The sequence below is a fragment of the Lethenteron reissneri genome, chromosome 14 (assembly GCF_015708825.2).
Source record: "Lethenteron reissneri isolate LAM-NWPU_2019-01 chromosome 14, ASM1570882v1, whole genome shotgun sequence".
Taxonomy (NCBI): domain Eukaryota; kingdom Metazoa; phylum Chordata; class Hyperoartia; order Petromyzontiformes; family Petromyzontidae; genus Lethenteron; species Lethenteron reissneri.
In genome coordinates, this window is record NC_083792.1 from 7,852,169 (window position 1) to 7,871,559 (window position 19,391).

General features: G+C 52.8%; 1 protein-coding gene across 1 annotated transcript in view; it reads right to left on the reverse strand.

Annotated features, from left to right (window-relative positions):
• Window positions 1-19,391, reverse strand: part of LOC133342348 (sodium/potassium/calcium exchanger 3-like) — a 140,746-nt gene that overhangs the window by 21,760 nt on the left and 99,595 nt on the right. Inside the window, 7 exon segments of the mRNA XM_061551455.1 lie at window positions 4,658-4,723; window positions 9,773-9,885; window positions 12,472-12,586; window positions 13,342-13,508; window positions 17,898-17,972; window positions 17,975-18,167; window positions 18,170-18,262. Coding sequence (XP_061407439.1) covers window positions 4,658-4,723; window positions 9,773-9,885; window positions 12,472-12,586; window positions 13,342-13,508; window positions 17,898-17,972; window positions 17,975-18,167; window positions 18,170-18,262 — 822 coding nt within the window.

The following is a 19,391-nucleotide window of genomic DNA, read 5'->3' on the forward strand; positions in this document are numbered from 1 at the left end:
CGACGAGCACGGTTGGGCTACGTGCGGTGCGAAAGAAGTTCGACGTGCACACAAAATTGTACGGCACGCAGTCTAGACCGAGATAAAAAAGCGGGCAAAGCTTATTCTTTTTTTTATGTCGCTTTATATTAAAATTAGAGCATGCCGAGTAATCAGATGGCGCTTCGGTTAGCCGACATACAAGGCAATGGGCGCAGTTCTTGATAGCATTGCGTGCACTGTACGCCAGGAGATGAATACATTCCGGGTGGATTATTTTGAGAGCGGAAAATCAAATCGGCGCCAATTTTTGATGAAACGAAGGCCCACGACGGCTCGCGAAGGAACGTCCTCCCTCGTACCATTTCCCACGTTTCAAACGACCGATCCTCGAATTCCAAATCGGCCTCTTTCACCATCTCATCTCTACGTTACGGCCATCAAAGCCTATCGTCAGTTCTGGAGAAGACAGCAGCTGATAATGTGCGCGCTGCTGTACATGACGTGGCGTCCTTGCGGCACTAAGACCTCGTCTCCCCCCACATCGCTATCCGTTCTGATTTGACACCTGTGACGAAGAGACAAAGATCCCCCGCGTGTAAACCTAACAGACTGTTGGGGCAAGTGCTGTTAGCGAACACCCATGAAGGCCGACACGGCACACGAGGTGGTGGGTGGCCACCACCTCGCCTGGCTGTCGTTATCTCCAAAGTGGCGATGTTTACACACCACTAGTATGAGGTTTTTCTTGTTTTTGGCTTCGATATAAATGCGTCGTTAAACCCCCCACCACCCGGACACTGCCAATTAGTAAGGATTGTCACGTAAACAGAACATGACAATTCGTCACTAATACAACACTAGTGTGTAGTAGTGTAGTGTATAGTGTAGTGTACGAGTACAGCACACCGGTGTGTTGGAGAACAAATCCCCAAATTTACAATCTGAGTTCGGCGTTTCGCCAGTTATTACAACCAGCTTCATCAGGCGGCAGGCGGTGGCGGGTTTAACGACACATTCATATTTACGCGATCTAACCTAAAAAAAAAACAACTACATTATGGATATTGGTCGAGAAAGCCGACGTGTTTACATAGCACATGAGGTACTCATCTGAGGCTGAGTCGACCGAGGGGAGGCCAAGGTCCGATTCAGATAATTATGATCACCGGTGTTGTCCGCGAGCGGGAATCGAACTCGGTTCACCGGGCTCATAGCGCAACGCGTTAACCGTGACACCACCGCTTCCCACAGACAGAAATTTGCCTTGCACACGTCACTTCGCAAACATTCGCTAAAGTTGTCCACGTCGCAAGAAATTACACCACCGACAATAAACGCCGCTTCCTTTTTAGCGTCCAAAAAAGCGGCGTCGCACGAAGACGCGGCACATCCTTAAAAAATGTAAATTGTTGAAAAATATATACGAAAATTGTGCTGGAAAATGCAATATTTGAAACGTTTTCATATAAAACTCATCCATTTTATATGGCGCGCACACGGTTTCATTTGAAATGGGGCGCAAACTTTTTACAAATCAATGTACTGTTTTCCCCATCATGATACGAAATATTGAACTACATTTTTTTATTAAATAGGCTAAAGTAAAGCACGCACGGCAAAATAAGTTAGAAACTTAGCATCGTAAAAATCCATATTAATCGTGAAAAATGATGGGAATGCACCATAACCACATCAGAACATCAACAACAGGCCAATGCTTACCACCTCTCAATAGCTGGAAAATTAAAAACACGAGCCACAGTAGTAGTGCGACTGTGGCCATGCAGCCCATATAGTAAACCACTGTCGTCTGCGCTCCTTCATTGCCGGAGGAACAGCAACATTTCACGAACTCGACATTGGCATCTCGCTCCTGAACCACATCACTGCCATCATGTCCAAGAAGATTACAGACTGGGAATGGTTCGATAGCCAACCGTGCAAACTGAAACTTTTTATTTTATTTTACCAGGAAAGGCCCACTTAGCTATGTAGCTCTTTTTTTTTTAGAAGCGACCTGGCCACAAATGATAGCTCAACTACGTGGATTATCACGTGGGAATTTATAGGAGCCAAATACTCTAAAGGCATGTTTCTAAATGTGGAGGGAAAACCTGGAGGACCCGGAGAAATATACACGCAGCCATGGGGAGAACACGCAAACTCCAAATATACAGGTATCAACAGTTGGGATCTAACCCACGACCTCCTGTGCACCAGCCCAGGAGACTTACATCTCGTCACCAGTTAATCAGTGCCTACTGCGTCTCAACACAGCTCTTTACGTACGCACAAGCAAATCTTCAGCGACACAGAGCGACTAGCCAGCCAGACCTCCGGCCAGGTACCCGGTCGTGCCCCCTTGTGAAATGTATTTGCCAACATTGCACAAAGTTAGATAAGGAAATGTCTGTTCTTTATTCTGCACGGATCTATATGTGGGTAAGCAATCACACTTGAGCAACGAATCAATGTTTTACAGCTGCAGGATACGGCCCTATTGAAATACTCCCCACTTATACAACGGAAACTTGGCAACCCATTCAAGAAAACAATTGTAAACGTTTGATCATGCAAAGGAGGTAAAATGTATACCATTAATAAAATACGGCCAATTCTCGATCCACCAACGGATGAAGACTGAGCACACTTTGCCAGGCTTGTCAGTGCAGGTTGGTGGAGGAGGGGGGAGGAGGACGGTTTCTGATATCACTTGCCCTTAAGATGAGCCGTGTCCAGGTATCGAACGCGGGTTGCCGAAATCGTAGTGCAGTGCACCGCCGCGCCACTCTCCATTTCGCCCTCCCCTGCCCACTCGGGCTGAACGATGAATCGATTTGAAATCGAAAATGCTATTGAAATAATGCAATGAGCAAATTGCAAAGGCTGCGATTTTTTGCGATTTGAAAGTCCTATTACTTTCTTGTTGGAATAGTTTTATTATTTATTACAATAACTTAATTGATTTAACATCACAACTTTTCTATGTTTGATTGTTCTATTTAAATTAAAACATTTTAATAAATACATGTTGGAAGCAATTCATATCTATTAAGTTCTCATCCTTGCATTAGAATAGCAGTTCATATTTAGATGGTATCATGTGGTAATGCTCCATCACTTGTTTTAAATCTATTACACAGTGAATATTAAACTGAAGCTTGACTTTAAAAAAATGTAATCGCAAATCAAATCGCAATCGCAATATCTGTCAGAAAAATCGCAATTAGATATTTTCCCCAAATCGTTCAGCCCTCCTGCCCAGCCCTTATTTCCATAAACCACATTTTTTAAATTACGGGAACCCAAATTAATCTATAACCAATAACATTTAAAGTCCAAATAAAATACTTTCAATTATTCTCAGGGTGGCCGCAACTCGTTTCGACATAACGTGATTAATAGCAGCAACACAAATTTGAAGGCAAGACTCTCAGTGTGTGGCCACATGCACACTGCTGAGTGCAGCTGCAATGCTCCTGCCAAGCTGCACTCAAATCCTAGCCTCGCAGAGTTTAATGGGATCATTTACAAGGAATGCTACATCACTCGAGATTCTTAATTTCAACACTCACCCGCTGCCCCGTGTAGATTGCGGGCCTATCCACCGCAGCATTCTCTAAACCTCGTATGCAACGTGCACGTTACAACCCTCTCATCAAATCCACTGCTGGATGAGGGCCTCCCCCACCTCCGTGTGGTCCGAGGCCATGGGGGGGGGGGGGGTTATCCGACTGGCCTTCTCTGGTCAAAATGGTGAGCGCAGAACGTCAGAGCGTTGGCACAGTACAAAAAAAACACACGCAACTCTGCCGAGCGTCCTGGCGACTCTCCAGGCACGAGCCTGCTTAGCCGCCGAGATCCGACGAGATGGTGGTGGGGGGGGGGTGCGCATTCCGGGTGACTTCGGTCGTAGGCTTCCGACAAGCACGCAACGCGCAATGAAGCGAGAGTGATGAAGGGTGATTACAATTTTCGTATTAAATATTCATTTGCCCCAGTTATTTTTTTGCGTTGGGCATGCCAACAACGTGCGCGCAATTCCACGCACGATCTTAAAAGCATAGCTTGTCAACCGATATGGTTTACCCGTATTCTTGTACAGGGAAACTGAGTTTTTCAGGTTCTTACGGCCGTTTCAATATGGGACTTTGTAGGATGAACGTTGAGATTTTTAAGACCAATAAGGTCTGAATTGGTCTGTAAGGTATGCACTGGTAAGGGGTTGACAGGTAGTGTAGTCGTGTCTTGTATAGTGCAGTGAATAGTGTAGTGTGAAGTCGTATAGTGTATAGTAGTGTATAGTGTAGTGCATCGTGTAATCTGTAGAAGTGTCGTGTATAGTAGTGTATAGTAATGTAGAGTGCAATGTGTAGTAGTGTAGTGGACAGTGTAGTGTATAATGTAGTGTATAGTAGTGCGGCGTATAGTGTCGTGTGTAGGAGTGTAATGTGTAGTGTAGTGTACAGTGTCGTGTATAGTGTAGTGTATAGGGTGAACGTTGAGCTCTATCAGGGCACGGGGTGACCAATAAGTTCTGAATTGGTCTGTAATAAGGTAAGGGGTTGATGGTTGGTGGCCGTAATTTGCAAGACGACGCGATGGCAAGCGGGTTTTCGCTTGCCGTTGGAAGTCGTGATTTTATTTTTTGAGACGCGATTCGGGTGCCACTCACCGTCATGAACACTGAGGCCAACAGCAGGATGACGGAGTAAACGAGACCCCGGCTGTTGATGGCCACCTGAGAAGGAAACAAAAGGGGAGGTGAAACTCCCCCGCCAACATCACTGCCACCATGAAAGAGATTTAACGGTGAATAACGAACAGTCGACATCAAACGCAACGATTATCCAAATTGTACGTGGAAGATCAGACCGAGATGAAAGATAATGCTATGGCCGACCGTTACATGTAAAATATATATAAATATAACGGTATGGCATTCCATAAAACATTAAAACAATTTTTTTTACCAAATAAGTAGTTTTGTGTGCAGTGAATGTTGCCTTTTTCAGCATGGATTATTGCACGAGCAGACTGGGGCTGCATTTTTACAAATAGATATAGTGGCAAAGCGGCATATTTCACATTTGAAATGGAAACATTGTGAAGACATACATGGCTTTCACAAACACAATATTTCTTCATATCTTGAATATTATCTGGCTCAATAAAAACACTTTTGCCGACGGCATGGGATGTGCTGCATTCATAGTGGGGCCTTACGTTTGGTCTGTGAGCGAAGATATTTAGCTTTTATTCATATATATACACACAATTTAAAAATGTGGACAAAAAACTATATTGGTAATTCATTTCACAATTTGTTTTCGTCGTCAAATTCAACAGGGACTGTAAAAATGGAGATATTGAGGGTGAAATCACGTGTGTTTTTTATTTACCACATCTGTCACTACTAACACTGCCGGATAGCAGTAACAGATATATTAGACCAATATTGCAACGGCCCTCGTTGAGCAGAGGCTTTCACGGCCGTGCCGTGCACCCTCCTCTCCAAATAATTTTCACCTTCTACCGCGTGTCGTTGGGAACGGTGTCCGAGCCATCGAGATTACCAAACACTTTAACCCGGCAGGCACAACCTTCCGACCATAGCCCGTGGTGAACCCATTCGTGCTGCTTGGGCAGACAGAGGCGGTGGAGAGCAGGGGGGGGGGGCGGTGATTTAAGGAAAGTTGCACCGTTGTTTTAAACTCCGCGGCGGGAGGTGGAATCGAGCGGGCGACCTGCGTATTTACGGGGTGGCGCTGACCGTTCTACCGCGACAGCGGCAATTCCGCTAATTCCACCGTGCGACGATCGAAACTCAACCCCCGCACATTTCGCAGCACGCGGTGTTCGCGACGGGGCGTGCGCGTCGGTCTTCCGCAGTTAGCGCACGCGCGTCAACTGGCTGCCCGTTGGCACCCGTGCGGTGTTTGCCGGCGGTTTGGGGCTGGCCAACACGGCCCGGTGGGGGAGCGCGTCCGCCGCTTTGTTTGCGGAGGTTGCCGGTTCGGATTTGCCGGGCCGCCCTTGTTTTGCTCACCGTAAAAAAAAAAAAATATATATAGGCTATGTGACGTCTGCTTTACAGTGGGAGGTTATCATCCCGTGACGTCGTTCCCAAGGGCAGGCCGCTGCGTGCCGCCGTCACGGTTAAAATTTGCCGAATCTGGGAGGAAAAAAAAACCCCTGGAATTTACTCGTTTGGAAGATACGTAGCAATCGTCACCAACTACTACAGGGACCCTCCTGAAAAAATAGTTACGAGCCTTGGGGAGATGCCTTACTGGGTTAACAAGTATACCATAATGCATAAAAATATATATAAAATGGTATGGCGAAATGGCGCACAGGCTAAGCAGTTCACGGTGAACACGCCCGCGACGATGACTCACGCACCGGCTCAGCCTCGCCACACCGCCCACCACCACCTCCCTCACCCATCACCTCCGCTTCTCTCCACAGACATTTCATTTAATGCAACCCTTGCCTGTACCTCCCCCCCCCCCCCCCCGGTTTCAGCCCCGCCGCCATTATTTATGCAGGAATTGTGGCATCCTCGCTCCGTAATTGGGTGCGGGGAGGAGGGCCACAGATCCTCAGCAGTGCATTTCCATTTCCCCTGCCAAGCCACCGGCTTACAGCGACTTGTGCTTGGAGTCGCCACAGAGCTAATCTCACGCTTCTCTGAAGACACGTGGGCGTCAAAAACGTGAGGGCAGTGCACAGGTTAGCACACGCTGCACGCACAGGCGCACACGCTGCACGCACAGGCGCGCGCGCACAGGGGCGCATGCACAGGTACGCGTGCACAGGTACGCGTGCACAGGTACGCGTGCATAGGTAAGCGTGCACAGGTACGCACGCAGAGGTACGCATGCACAGGTATGCATGCAAAGAAACGCATGCGCGCATCCTGCCAGGTGGCTCAGCGCAAGAGTAAGCGGCTCGCAATCGGGGGGTTGCAAGTTCAAATCCCGGCTGGTTGGACGTTGACTTCTCATCCTTGGTTAAGAAGTCAACGGTGAATATCCTAGAGGTAGACTCGCCCCTGCCAAAGGAATGTGGAATTCCCACCACCGGATCCGGGCACCGCCTTAAAAACGGTCCCTAGAGCAGGAAATAATTTTGAAGCTATTTGTTGGAGAACAGTAGCTGGATATAAGCACACAAAGGCCATCACCAAATAAACAAATGAAATAAACAAATGATTTGGTGATGCTGCTGCGTTGGCAGTGGTGCGCAGGCATTATGAACAAATAAACACACCGCATTCATCAAATAATTCACATGCTATGAAAAAGGGCCATTGCCCTTAAAGTCGCCTATTATATACTTTTCCTTTTAAGGCCACACAGTGTTATTGACGAACGTGTTGATTTGATATTTATTTGAGAACTGTGCTTACAGCCAACTTCGAGGGCACCAGAGGATTCTAAATCTGTGGGCGCGAGCATTTTCTAACCGTCGACGTTTGCAAACTCTTCCTTTGCTCGTGAAGTGTTGAAGTGTCCCGACAAGGATGGTGGCTAATGGGATTGGACGGGGTGAACGGCGGCGTGCCACTGCTCACGGGTAAACCAGGGGTGGAATGCGCGGAATCGTCTTTGCCAGAAATCTTCGTGAAGCTTAAGTAGCCTCCTTGGATTTCACGTGCTCAGTGCGGGATTTTTATAGAAACATTATTGACGTTCTGGGGCCAAGGGGCTCCTTAAAGGGTCCGGGTGGAACTTTACATCGCGCGGCGCCTATCGACCCCACATTGCTGATCGTGGATAAAGCTTTCATCTTCCCCTGGCGCGCACAACACGCGCACACAACACGTGCGCACAACCCGTGCGCACAACACGTGCGCACAACACGTGCGCACAACACGTGCGCACAACACGCGCGCACAACACGCGCGCACAACACGCGCGCACAACACGTGCGCACAACACGCGCGCACAACACGTGCGCACAACACGCGCGCACAACACGTGCGCACAACACGCGCGCACAACACGTGCGCACAACACGTGCGCACAACACGCGCGCACAACCCACGCACACAACGCATGCGCACGACACACGAACACACAAAACACACGCGCGCGACACGCGGGCGCGTGCGATCAGCGGTTCAGCACAATTCCTCCGGAATCTCAGAATTCAACGGACATGGGGCTTGGGGCTCAAAGCATCGTAGCATCTCGAACGAACTTTTGGACGTCTCGGGATTTGGTGGCCACGGGGCCCCTGCTTCAGCGGGAAACGTGGCCGGGCGACCGTCAGTTGCTGGAGTTGGGGCCTGGGTCACCAAACGTCCACGTGGCCCACCCAGGCTCACATCCTCCCAGAGGTCGCAAATGGGTTTTGTTTCCTTACCCGTACCCGTACCCGGCCGCACCAGGGTCGCAAACGGGTACCCGTATCCGTACCCGGCCGGGTACGGGTACCCGTACACTACCCGTACCCTACCCGAAATGAGTGACAAACGGTTTACTCACCGGTGACTCACGGCCTACCCGTACCCGTACCCGGCCGCACCAGGGTCGCAAACGGGTACACGTACCCGGCCGGGTACGGGTAGCCGGGTATCAGGTAGGGTACGGGTATCAGGTACCCGGTTGCGACCTCTGCATCCTCCTCAGACTGAATACCTGGGCGGAGAGGACCTGCAGTCACGCCTGGTGTGGAACAGCTGTTTTAGCCGAGAATGCTAATCTAAATTACGAACGATTTATTTTTTATTTTAATTTACCAAGTAAGGTCGACTGAGCTATGGCAGCTCTTTTTCAGAAGCGACCTGGCCACAAGTGAAAGCTCAACGAAGTGGCTTATCCCGTGGAAATTTATCGCGGCCAAATGCTCTAAACGCTTGTTTATAAATGTGGAGGGAAAAGCCGGAGGAACCAGGAGAAATAATATTTAACGTCTGTGGGTTACATCGCACGTGACCCAGATTAAACGCCGAGCTGTCTGCTCTGCTGATAATTATAGTTTTCGGTACATGTTGGGACTTGCGTTAATGATATAAATTAATTAGTATCGTGGGTTCATTTTTTTTACCAATTTCTCACTTCAAACAGAGGCTTCTGCTGCTTTCAATGAGCTCTCACCTCTTCACAAACACAGCGAGTCGGTGCTGCGAGTTCAAATCCTGATTTGGGGAGTTCACCCAGCCCATCATCTCCTCCTTCCAGGGTCAATAAAATTAGCATCACCTTGGTGTGCGAGGTCAACAGTTGTTTTTCTATAGATAAGACTCGCCACATGCCATAGTAATGTGGAATTTCCACCGCAGGCTCTGCAGGGCTGTAAACGGGAGGGCGAGCCACCAATGCCCCAATGATCACTCGAGCAGGCAACCGCAGCGGCGGCGGAGAGCGATGGGCACGAGCGGCGACGCGAGGCACTAAACGGAGGCACCCCTCGCTTAGCGTTTTAATTTCGTTGGCGCGCCAGGGGACTTATTTTAGACTCGTGCGAGCAGGGCGCGATAAATGATGACGAAGATTTTTATTATTTTTACCATTGAGGTCTCCTTCAGCCCCCACCGGGGTTGCCGTAGCGCCGCCCCCCCCCCCCGCGGGGGTTGCCATAGCGCCCCCCTACCGGGGTTGCCATAGCACCCCCCTACCGGGGTTGCCATAGCGCCCCCCTACCGGGGTTGCCATAGCGCCCCCCGCTACCCCCCACCTGGTTTTCCGTAGTGCCCTCCCGTGAGGCTGGCCTTAGCGCCCCCACCCAGGGTTGCCGTGACGCCCCCCATGAGGGTTGCCGTAGCGATGTTCGTTCTCACCTGGGAGCCGTGATTCACCGCCAGCGTCTGCAGGGCCCAGGGGAAGCCGAGGCCCACGAGGATATCGAAGACGTTGCTCCCGATGGAGTTTGAAACGGCCATGTCGCCCAGCCCTGTTGGTGGTGGCGTAGGCCAGCAGGGATAGAGAAGGGGGGGGGGGGTTAGAGACGGGGGGGGGGGGAAGGGGAGCGGAGGAGGCCGGTGCAGGGACACACATGCGTGCACACACACACATGCCAACCCGCCACCACCACAGCGACAAAGATCCCCCGTGTAGCCTTAACAGACTGCTGGGGCAAGTGCTGTTAGCGAGCACCTATGAAGGCTGGAACGGTACACGAGGGTGTGGGTGGCCAGCACCACGCCCGACCGCCTTCGTCTCCCGAGTGGCGATGTTTACTCACCGCACCAGGTACTCATTTGAGGCTGAGTCGACCTAGGAGATGCCCAGAACCGGTTAAAAAAATTCTCACCGGTGTTGGCCATGAGCGGGAATCGAACTCGGGTCGCCGAGTTCACAGCGCAGCGTGCTAACCGCTACACCACCGCTCCCCACAGCGACACACACACACACACGCCGCGCGGTATTAAAACACCATTCCGAATGCCGGCAGATAATCCATACTAAGTGGAGCACATGTGGCGCTTCTCATCATAGGTGGCACCTCTGGCAGCAACTACACATTACCAACCCCTGCCACCACCACCACCGCCCCCCCCTCCTCCCTCGTGCCCCCCTCCCTCAGCACCCGCCCCGGAGCGATCCGGGGGAGGAGAGCGGCGTTCACACAAAATGCTGCTCCGAGCAGTTTTGAGATCAGAATTCATTTTGGTGCAGCGCAGCAGCTTGGATTTATGCGGCGTGTAAAATGCGGCCGCATCTCCAGAGGTTGCACGGAAGCAGTTGGGGGGGGGGGGGTATTGTATAGAGAGAAAGACAGAGAGAGACAGAGAGAGAGGCAGAAGAAACGGCTGGTGTTAAGCTCACACACGGACATCTGCAGGGGAGTCGACAGCACGGATGGCAGAGGGAAACGAGTTCAAGATGATGGGGAGTGTGGAGGAGAATGAGCGACTTCTCGCTGCGTGAAGGGGGATGCAGGAGAGTGCATGGAGTGGAGTGAGATGGGAGGGGAGAGGTAGGAGAGTGCGTGGAGGGGAATAGAGTGAGATGAGAGGGGTGAGGTAGGAGAGTGGGTGGAGGGGAGTGCAGTGAGATAAGAGGGGTGAGGTTGGAGAGTGGGTGGAGGGGAGTAGAGTTAGATGAGAGGGGAGAGATAGGAGAGTGGATGGAGGGGATTGGGGTGAGATGGGAGGGGAGAGGTTGGAGAGTGGGTGGAGGGGAGTGGAGTGAGATAAGAGGGGAGAGGTAGGAGAGTGGGTGGAGGGGAGTGGAGTGAGATGAGAGGGGTGAGGTAGGAGAGTGTGTGGAGGGGAGTGGAGTGAGATGAGAGGGGAGAGGCAGGAGAGTGGGTGGAGGGGAGTGGAGTGAGATCAGAGGAAAGAGAAGGCAGGCAGGAGTTCAGAGGGTCTAGAGGACTGCGAGTACGATCTTGACATTGTTTTGAGTTTCCCACGGTGCTGGTGATTGTGCAGCGTGACGCAGCAGTTGCTGCCACTCGCCTCTGCTGCAGCTCCCTGCTGGGGGAGGGGGGGCCTGGTGGGGGGGGGGGGGGGGGGCTGGAGAGAGAGGCACCAGGTGGGGGAGTGGGGGCTTGCACGCTGCTTGTGAAATTCTGTTCGCTGTACGTTCCGTGACCGTCCTCCCAACGGTTTTCATTTGCACGATGGCTCAGGACAAGATATCTCCGCAATCCCTCTGCCGGGATTAGGGATTTATTATCGCGCTGGAACCCCACCTCGTAGCCCGCCAGCCCTCATCACCCTCCGCTTACTGTCGCAGCAAATGTAATGTCTACGCCTCACGTGTCCGTGCTTTTGTAATGCCGTCCTTTTTCATATATATATAACATGTCTGCTCACAATCAAGTTCTAGTTTAAACAGCCGTATCGTTTCAAATAGCCGGTGCCGCTTGCGACTCGTGCTGCGATAAGTAAGGGTTTAGATGACTCGCGCCATCACCGTCGGCATCGGCATCATCGCCAGCTTTTCCATGATAATCGTCAGAAATATCACCACACGGCATTCAAAATGTAAACGTGTGCTTTTCTCGCGATGATCACCGATACGATGGCGGTGACAGTGACGACGGACAGTTGACCACGTTCCACCGAGAAGGCCGAGCGACGAAATCGGCTCGCTCGTGTCCACGGGGTGCCGGGGGCGGATTGTCACGACGCTGGATTAGCAGAGGTGACGGTGGCTTGGGGCAGGCAGTGGATTGACCGTGGCTGGTAAAGCCCACTGAGCCTATATTCCTGTTTTTCTGAAGCAACCTGGCCACAAATAATCGCTAAAAAAAGTGGCTTATCACGCGGACATTTACAGTAGCAGCCAAAGACTCGAAACGCACGTAGATTCTAAATGTGTGGGGGAAAACTGGAGCACCCAGAGAAAAATCCACGTGACCACTGGGAGAGAGAGTGACATGCAAACTCCAAATATACAGGCGCCAAGGGGTTAGAATCGCACCCACAACCTCCTGTATACCAGGCGAGGTAGTTAACATCTCGCCACTGCGGCACCCCATTGACGCAGCCGCGAGTTCACACTCTTGCCGAGCAACAACGACGCTCACCCTGCCTGGCCACGATGAGGCTGGCCATGCAGTCCGGCACGCTCGTCCCGGCCGCCAGGAAGGTGATGCCCATGATGACGTCGGGAATGCCCAGCGTGTACCCGATAATGGTGACCTTCATCCACGAGTGGAGAGATGGAGGAGGGCAAGGAGACAGACAGAGAACAGAAACCACCGCCGATATCAACAAATAAATAACCATGAAAGTTACGGGCCTCATTAGAGAGAGGCGAGACGCACTGCGTTTCCACCGCACGGCAACGCGACGCCTTCTGCTCGTGAATTGAACGGGGACCGCGTCGCGTTCCCTCACGTCCCCCGGCTGAGCCTCGCCGCAGCAAGCGGCCCCTGCCGGAGATTCCCAACTTCGTGCACTGGAGGTCAGCAGCGCGAGATGCACTTGCCCCCCCCACCTCTCCCCCACCACCACTCCCTCCCTTCCCCCACCACGGGACAGGCGCGGTGTGATAACACCACCAAAGACAAAGATCCCCCCGTACGGCCCTAGCGGAGTGCTGTCAGCGAGCTACATAAGCTTCACGCGATCATTGGGACACTTGTATACAAATGAAAAAAAATCACGCACCAAGCAAGCGGAATACAAGGAGGCGACTCAAGCTTCACGCGATTTTTTGGCAAAGACGACTCCACCCCCGGGATCATCTCTCATTCAAACCCCGCCGTGGGTGAGCAGTGGGCACGCCGCGGTCAACTCCCCCTTCCCCGTCTCGGTAGCCGCGATGGTCGTCGGGGCGAGCGCTATCGGCGAGCACCTGCGAAGAAGGGGCGGCCCCCCACAGGGGGACGCCGCGCTTCCCCGAGACGCTGTTGGCGGCCTGCATGCGCCGCTGGAGCTTGCGGTCGACTCACCATCCAGACCATGACGTAGGAGAAGATCGCGATCCAGAGCGTGGACAGGATGAAGGTGGCCATGAACCAGCTCTCCCAGCGCGGCTGGGCCACGTTGGGCACCGTCAGGTAGAGCAGCAGCGCCAGCGGCCACGACACCAGCCACTTGAAGCGGGCCAGGTGGCCGTCTGCACGCGACGCCGCGGGGGGAACGGCACCCCGTCAAGCGGCACAGCGATGGCGTTTCGAACAGCGCGTGGAACAGCGCACAAGACAGTGCATGGAACAGCGCACGGAACAGCGCACGGAACAGCACACGCAACAGCGCACGGAACACACGGAAGAGCGTGTGGAACAACGTGTCAAACAGTGTATTGAACAGCGCATGGAACAACAGCTCATGGAACTACAGCGCATCGAAGATCGCGTCGGACAGCATGTCGAACGACGCATGGAACAGCACATCGAACAGTGCGTCGAACAGCACATTCAAAACAACAACACGCACTCAATAAAGCCACTTGCTCCCGAGCTGGGCGATTGCGTGGCTTATGCAGACGAGGATGCTGCCGTGGTGCGGTAGTTCACACAGTGGACTTGCAATCGACAATTCGCCGGTTGGATCTCCCGGCGTGGCAGTGGAGACAATGGGGCAGTCTAAATGTTGCACCACCGAGCCGTTCAGCAGGTTCGCGTGCGGTGGGGTCAAGTGTGGAAGAGTAGACCAAATACCCTCCCTGCAGAGGCTCCCTCGAGCAAGTGCAAACAGTCGGTGTGAGCGAGCTGCACCTTTACCTGCTGGGGTCAAGTGTGGAAGAGTAGGCCAAATACCCTCTCTGGAGGGGCTTTCTAGAGCCCCCTCTAGCGGAGACCCTTCCTGCAAGCCGTAGCTCCACGCCTTCACCAACCCGCACTCGGCAGCCTGGCTAAGTGCGGCTAAATTGTGCGCTCTTCTTGCGTACGATGGCAGATACGTTCAGGAGCTCAACGCCAATGTTGAGGTTTTTCTGGCCACGACGAGAGGGCTTCAAGGGAGTTAAGACGTCCTGAGACGAGTTCCAGCCAGCGGCACCGTACGGCATGGGAAGGCCGTCCAATCCAGCAGCGGGTTGACCGCGGGGTGGCGGAGAGCGAGCGCCGTACAACCGGAGCGTGACAATGCGGTCACCGCAGACACTCGTCCCGCGTCAGAGATGACATCGCCGTTTGTGTCGGCGGCCGTTTGGGAAACAGAAGAGGTTTTTTTTTTTTTTAGCCGGTAATGGTTTCGTTTAAATGAGGCCATCGCCACGTCATTTGTCGGTGCCGGGGGCAATTGACCGTCATGCCCCCCGAGTTGCGTAGTTTTCCCAGGAAGGTGGGGGGGGGGGGGGGGGGGGGGGGGGGGGGCGGGTGTAGTGGGGTAGTGGTGGTGGGTGGGGGGCATCTGGGGAGAAACGAAGCCAGCGGAGTGGAACGCGCGCGTCGAGTCTACAAGGAGCGTTGCGCGGGCGGCCGAGATACGAGCACCGAACGGAGCGTCGACGGCGGCCCCCTCTTCCGCAAGCCGCCGTGATTAATGGGCCCCCAAACCCCCCACCCCCCCCACCCAGCCCACCCGCCCCCCCCCCCCACACGTTCACGCTCGCGTAAGAGAGACGACGTGCGAGAGGACAGCCCGGCGTTCCGCTTGCTCGTCACAGACAGCTTGCGCCAAGGCAACCGGTCCCCATTCCTCGTTGTTGCTGATGTCCTTGGGAGGATTATCAAAAGTCTACGCGGTCGTGCAGAAAAGTAAATCAAAAATATTTCGCTAAAGTTCACCAGCGAATGCCGGTTGGAGGTAAAGGCACAGACCCTGCAACTGCTCGTTCACGTCACTGCTGGCAGAAGGGCCTCCGCTAGAGGGGGCTCTAGAGGGGATTTGGCCTACTCTTCCATGCTGCCAAGACGTCTTGGAAGAGATGGGGAGTACCCATACTTTACACCACCACACGCGACCCGCAGGTGAAGCAACTGTGGAGAATGAATCTTCCGCCGGGTGGACAGAGGCCTTGGTACACGAGGGGGTAGCCAACTTTAGGAAACAACATGTTGGATGTTGATTCCTAAAGTGTAGAAGCATCGATAGCTGGCTCTACGTAACGATGGTTCTAAAGCTCTCGCTTTGAAACGAGTTAGCGAACCTCAACGGGCTTACAACTGGACTTTGGCTTGGAATGGATTTCATGATTTTATTATTTTACGCGATAATAATTTAATTCGCATTGACGTCGAGTGGACATGGAATTTAAACCAAAGAGTGCTTTGCATTACCAGATGTTGGGGGAAATTGCATGCCTGCTGCCTCTAGTTAAGCTGCAAATTAATGACATTTAGGACAATTTTCGTTCGGTGGCTGCCAACTCGGACACCACAGCGGCTGAGATCTGTAAACGCAGTGTTGTGGCAGCCTCCTATATATACACACACAATCGACGTAATGTTTCAAGATACGATATCGGTTTTCAGAGGGGCCATGGTGTGTTTGTAATCGCACCTCGTGTGTGCGTGTGTGTGCGCGTCTTTGTGCTTTCCTGCACCTCCAGCATACAAGCAGAGATTCAATCAGAGCAGAGGCTCGCTCAGAGCAGAGGCTCGCTCAGAGCAGAGGCTCACTCAGAGCAGAGGTTCGCTCAGACCTGATGTTGACTCCATCGCTCAACTGACACTCGCCCCTCATGGCAACTGTAACAACCTACAACAGGCCACAGCTGCACATGCTGTCGGCCACACGATAATTAACGTATTCATTAGTAGCCATAATTATTATTATTATTATCGTCCGCTCATCTTGCCGAGACGAGACGACAGACGTTTTCATCGGCAGCGCGAATTGGAGGCCCCCTCTGCCCCTCCCGCCCCCCCACTAAGACGACAGAGTGGGTGGTGGTGGTTGTGGTGGTGGTTGTGGTGGTGGTCACGTTGGCCCCAGGTGTAGGAGGGGAGGTTGGCCACACAGAGACCCCTGGCCGCTACGGAACCACTGTTGATGACCTGCAATAGTCTACACATGACCTTCTAGAATAGTCTATGAATGATCTTCAACAATAGTATACACATGCCCTTCTACAAGTCTATATATGATCTTCCACAATGGATTACGTATGACCTCCTATAATAGTCTATACGTGACCTTCTACAATAGTATACACATGCCCTTCTACAAGTCCATACATGACCTTCTACAATAGCCTAGGCTTGCTTGAAGTTGCCTAATGGATAATACTACGTTGGACACGTTTATTCAGAACTCTTCACGATTGCGTTTGCTTTTCGACACCGTGGTACCACCGTATCCTGGTGACCCTTCATTCAACTTCACCAGCACGGCTGCTGCTTGCTGGATGCTGGAGAAGAAACGGGCGATGAACATCATCGGGGGAAGGTGTTACGTCCCTGTCCAGTTGGAATAATCCCCTCCCCCCGCCCCCCCCCCCCCCCAATTTTTTTTCCAAGTAAAAAAATAAATCAGACGGACCTGGGAACGCATGCAGCAAAGGGGCCTCTGATGACGATCACGGAACGTTGCGTTCACATTGAACATCCCCGTCCCTTAATTGGCGTGCTTCTTCTCAAAAGCAATCTTTCTCTCCGCTGCAGGTGAAGCAAGCGCCACACCGCAGGTCCCAATTTATCCACCGCCTCTTTCCCTCCCTCCCGCCCCCCGCCCCCCCCAGCCTTCAAAAAGACCTCGAGGATGAAGTGAATTTTTGCGAACCACTTCCGGCGGCTTAGATGCGGCCGACGGTGGCTCAGCGGCAGAGCGAGCAGCTCGCCATTCGGAAGGCCGTGGAGTTCAAATCCCGGTTGGTGTTGTTGACTATAAAGCGAGTACCAATTTGTGAAGGGGGAAGTCAACAGTGGCCGTCCTTCGGATAAACTTGCCTCATCGGAGCGAGGGATGTTATTTTGACCTGACATATCGTTAATGGAGCCACCGGCGCTGCTCACGGAGAGCAGAAAATCTCTTCGGCATTGTTTTTTATGCAAAGCGAAACAGCTTCATTGAATTAACCTGCTCCCGTGCTACACACGGACGGTGAACGCAGGTTTATTGGCTGGAGCGCAATTCTTGCAATATATTAGGAAATATAAAACGCATGAATAATTAATGAGAAACAGCCAATTATTACATTTTCCTGTCAATTAAAGCACTGCATGGCTACCGACATCCACGCTTAATTGGCTCGTTCCTTATCCGGCTACGAGTACAAATGTGGTTTCGCCCTAATGGGTGGAAGACATTTATTGTGAAAGATTAGCCTCACCCTCCTGCTTCTAAGCCACGAGTTTCATTACTGCTCACATTCTGTCTCTCCACATCATTCTACTCCCTGCCTTTTCTCGAGTCACATCCACCGTCCATACATCGAGATGCACAGACTCACGTAAAGATCGACATATTCACATAGAGATCCACAGACTTAAACCACACGCCCAAAACTGCGGTTGCAAACATCACCTCCGCTCTGTCACACCGCATCACGATGCACCGCATCACACCGCGTCGCTCCGCGTCACCGCACCGCGTCACACCGCACGATCGCATCGCTCACCGGGCACAACGCACGGCGAGGACACTCCCTCGTCGTCCTCCTCCTCCTCCTCGCAGCCCGCGCCCTCTTTCCCGCGCCCTCCTTCCCTGGGCCCTCCTTCCCCGGGCCGTCTTTCGTCCGCCCGTCGTTGCCCACGGCCGCCACCGTCACCTCCGCCGCCGCCGCCACCACCGCTCCCCCCGGCGAGACGGCGCCGTTCTCCGCGTCGCCGCCACTGCCGTTGTTCGCCGCCGCAGCGGTGGTGCCCGCCAGCGGCGTCGCCGCCGCCGCTCGCAGTTGGCGCCCGAGCGGTACTTGCGCTGGATCTTGTGGGCGACCTCGCACTCGCTGCAGGCGACTCCGCGCCCGCGCAGCAGCCGCTGCCTCTGCTCGGTCGGGGGGGGGGGGGGGGGGGACACACGCGCGGCACTCAGGGTGTACTGCCGGCGAGTTGAGTCGTCGCACGGACGGACGCACACGAGCAGAGGCGTCGCCGACAACTGGGGACTTCTGGACATGGGGACAGCACCGTAGGAGTATCACCCACCGACGATGAGTGCATGGGTGTATGTTGAACTTCTTTCGCACCGTACGTAGCCAGCTGTGCTAATTGGATGTGCGTGGAAAGCACAAAACAAACTAACGTGATGGTTAATGGTAGACGTGTTTGTTACAACCCAGCTGTTCATTTTCATCAGCAGCAGCCACCATTTTCCATCCACTGCTGGAGGCCTTCATCCAGCAGCGAGGAGACCATGGCTGCAACATTCCGGCACGGCCCTGCGATGCCACAATCCACGCGATGCGGTTGCCAGCGATCACCGCCAAGCACAACACGCGCCGCTTGCTAATAGGGGCAGGCACGGGTCACCAGCCCTGACGTACGGACCAGGAACGTTGACACTGGCCAAGAATAAGGAACGGAAAACTATTACTTATATAAATATAGAATATTTTACCAGGTGAGGCCCACTGAGCCATGTAGCTCTTTTTCAGAAGTGACCTGGCAATAAATGATAGCTCAACGAAGTGGGCTTATCATTGATAGCAATCAAACAGTCAAAACAACTGTTTCTAAATAGAGAGGGAAAACCAGAGGAACCGGAGAAAATCCACACGACCACTTGAAAAGAGCCACGCAAAATCAAAAATACGCAGCAGGCGTCAGGATAGGGATCGAACCCACGACCTCCTGCATACCAGGCGAGGTAGTTAACATCTCCTAGCCACCGTGGCGCCCTAAAGCTGAGGAGTGGACAAAAAATAATTGTGAGAAGCATGTTTGGTGTGACACTGGGACAGAGAGAGAGGGGGACACATGGAGCAGAGAACACGTGCTGGAGAGATCTCTTCATTTGACTGTTCACGAAAGCAAGGTCGAGGCATTGGCCAGGACACACAGCTAGAAGCAATGACAATGGCGGACGGGCGAGACTGATGGAATGCCAGCTGTGACAGGAACGCACCCTACAGGATGTACACCCTAGACACGGAATGGTGCGATCACTCCAGTAT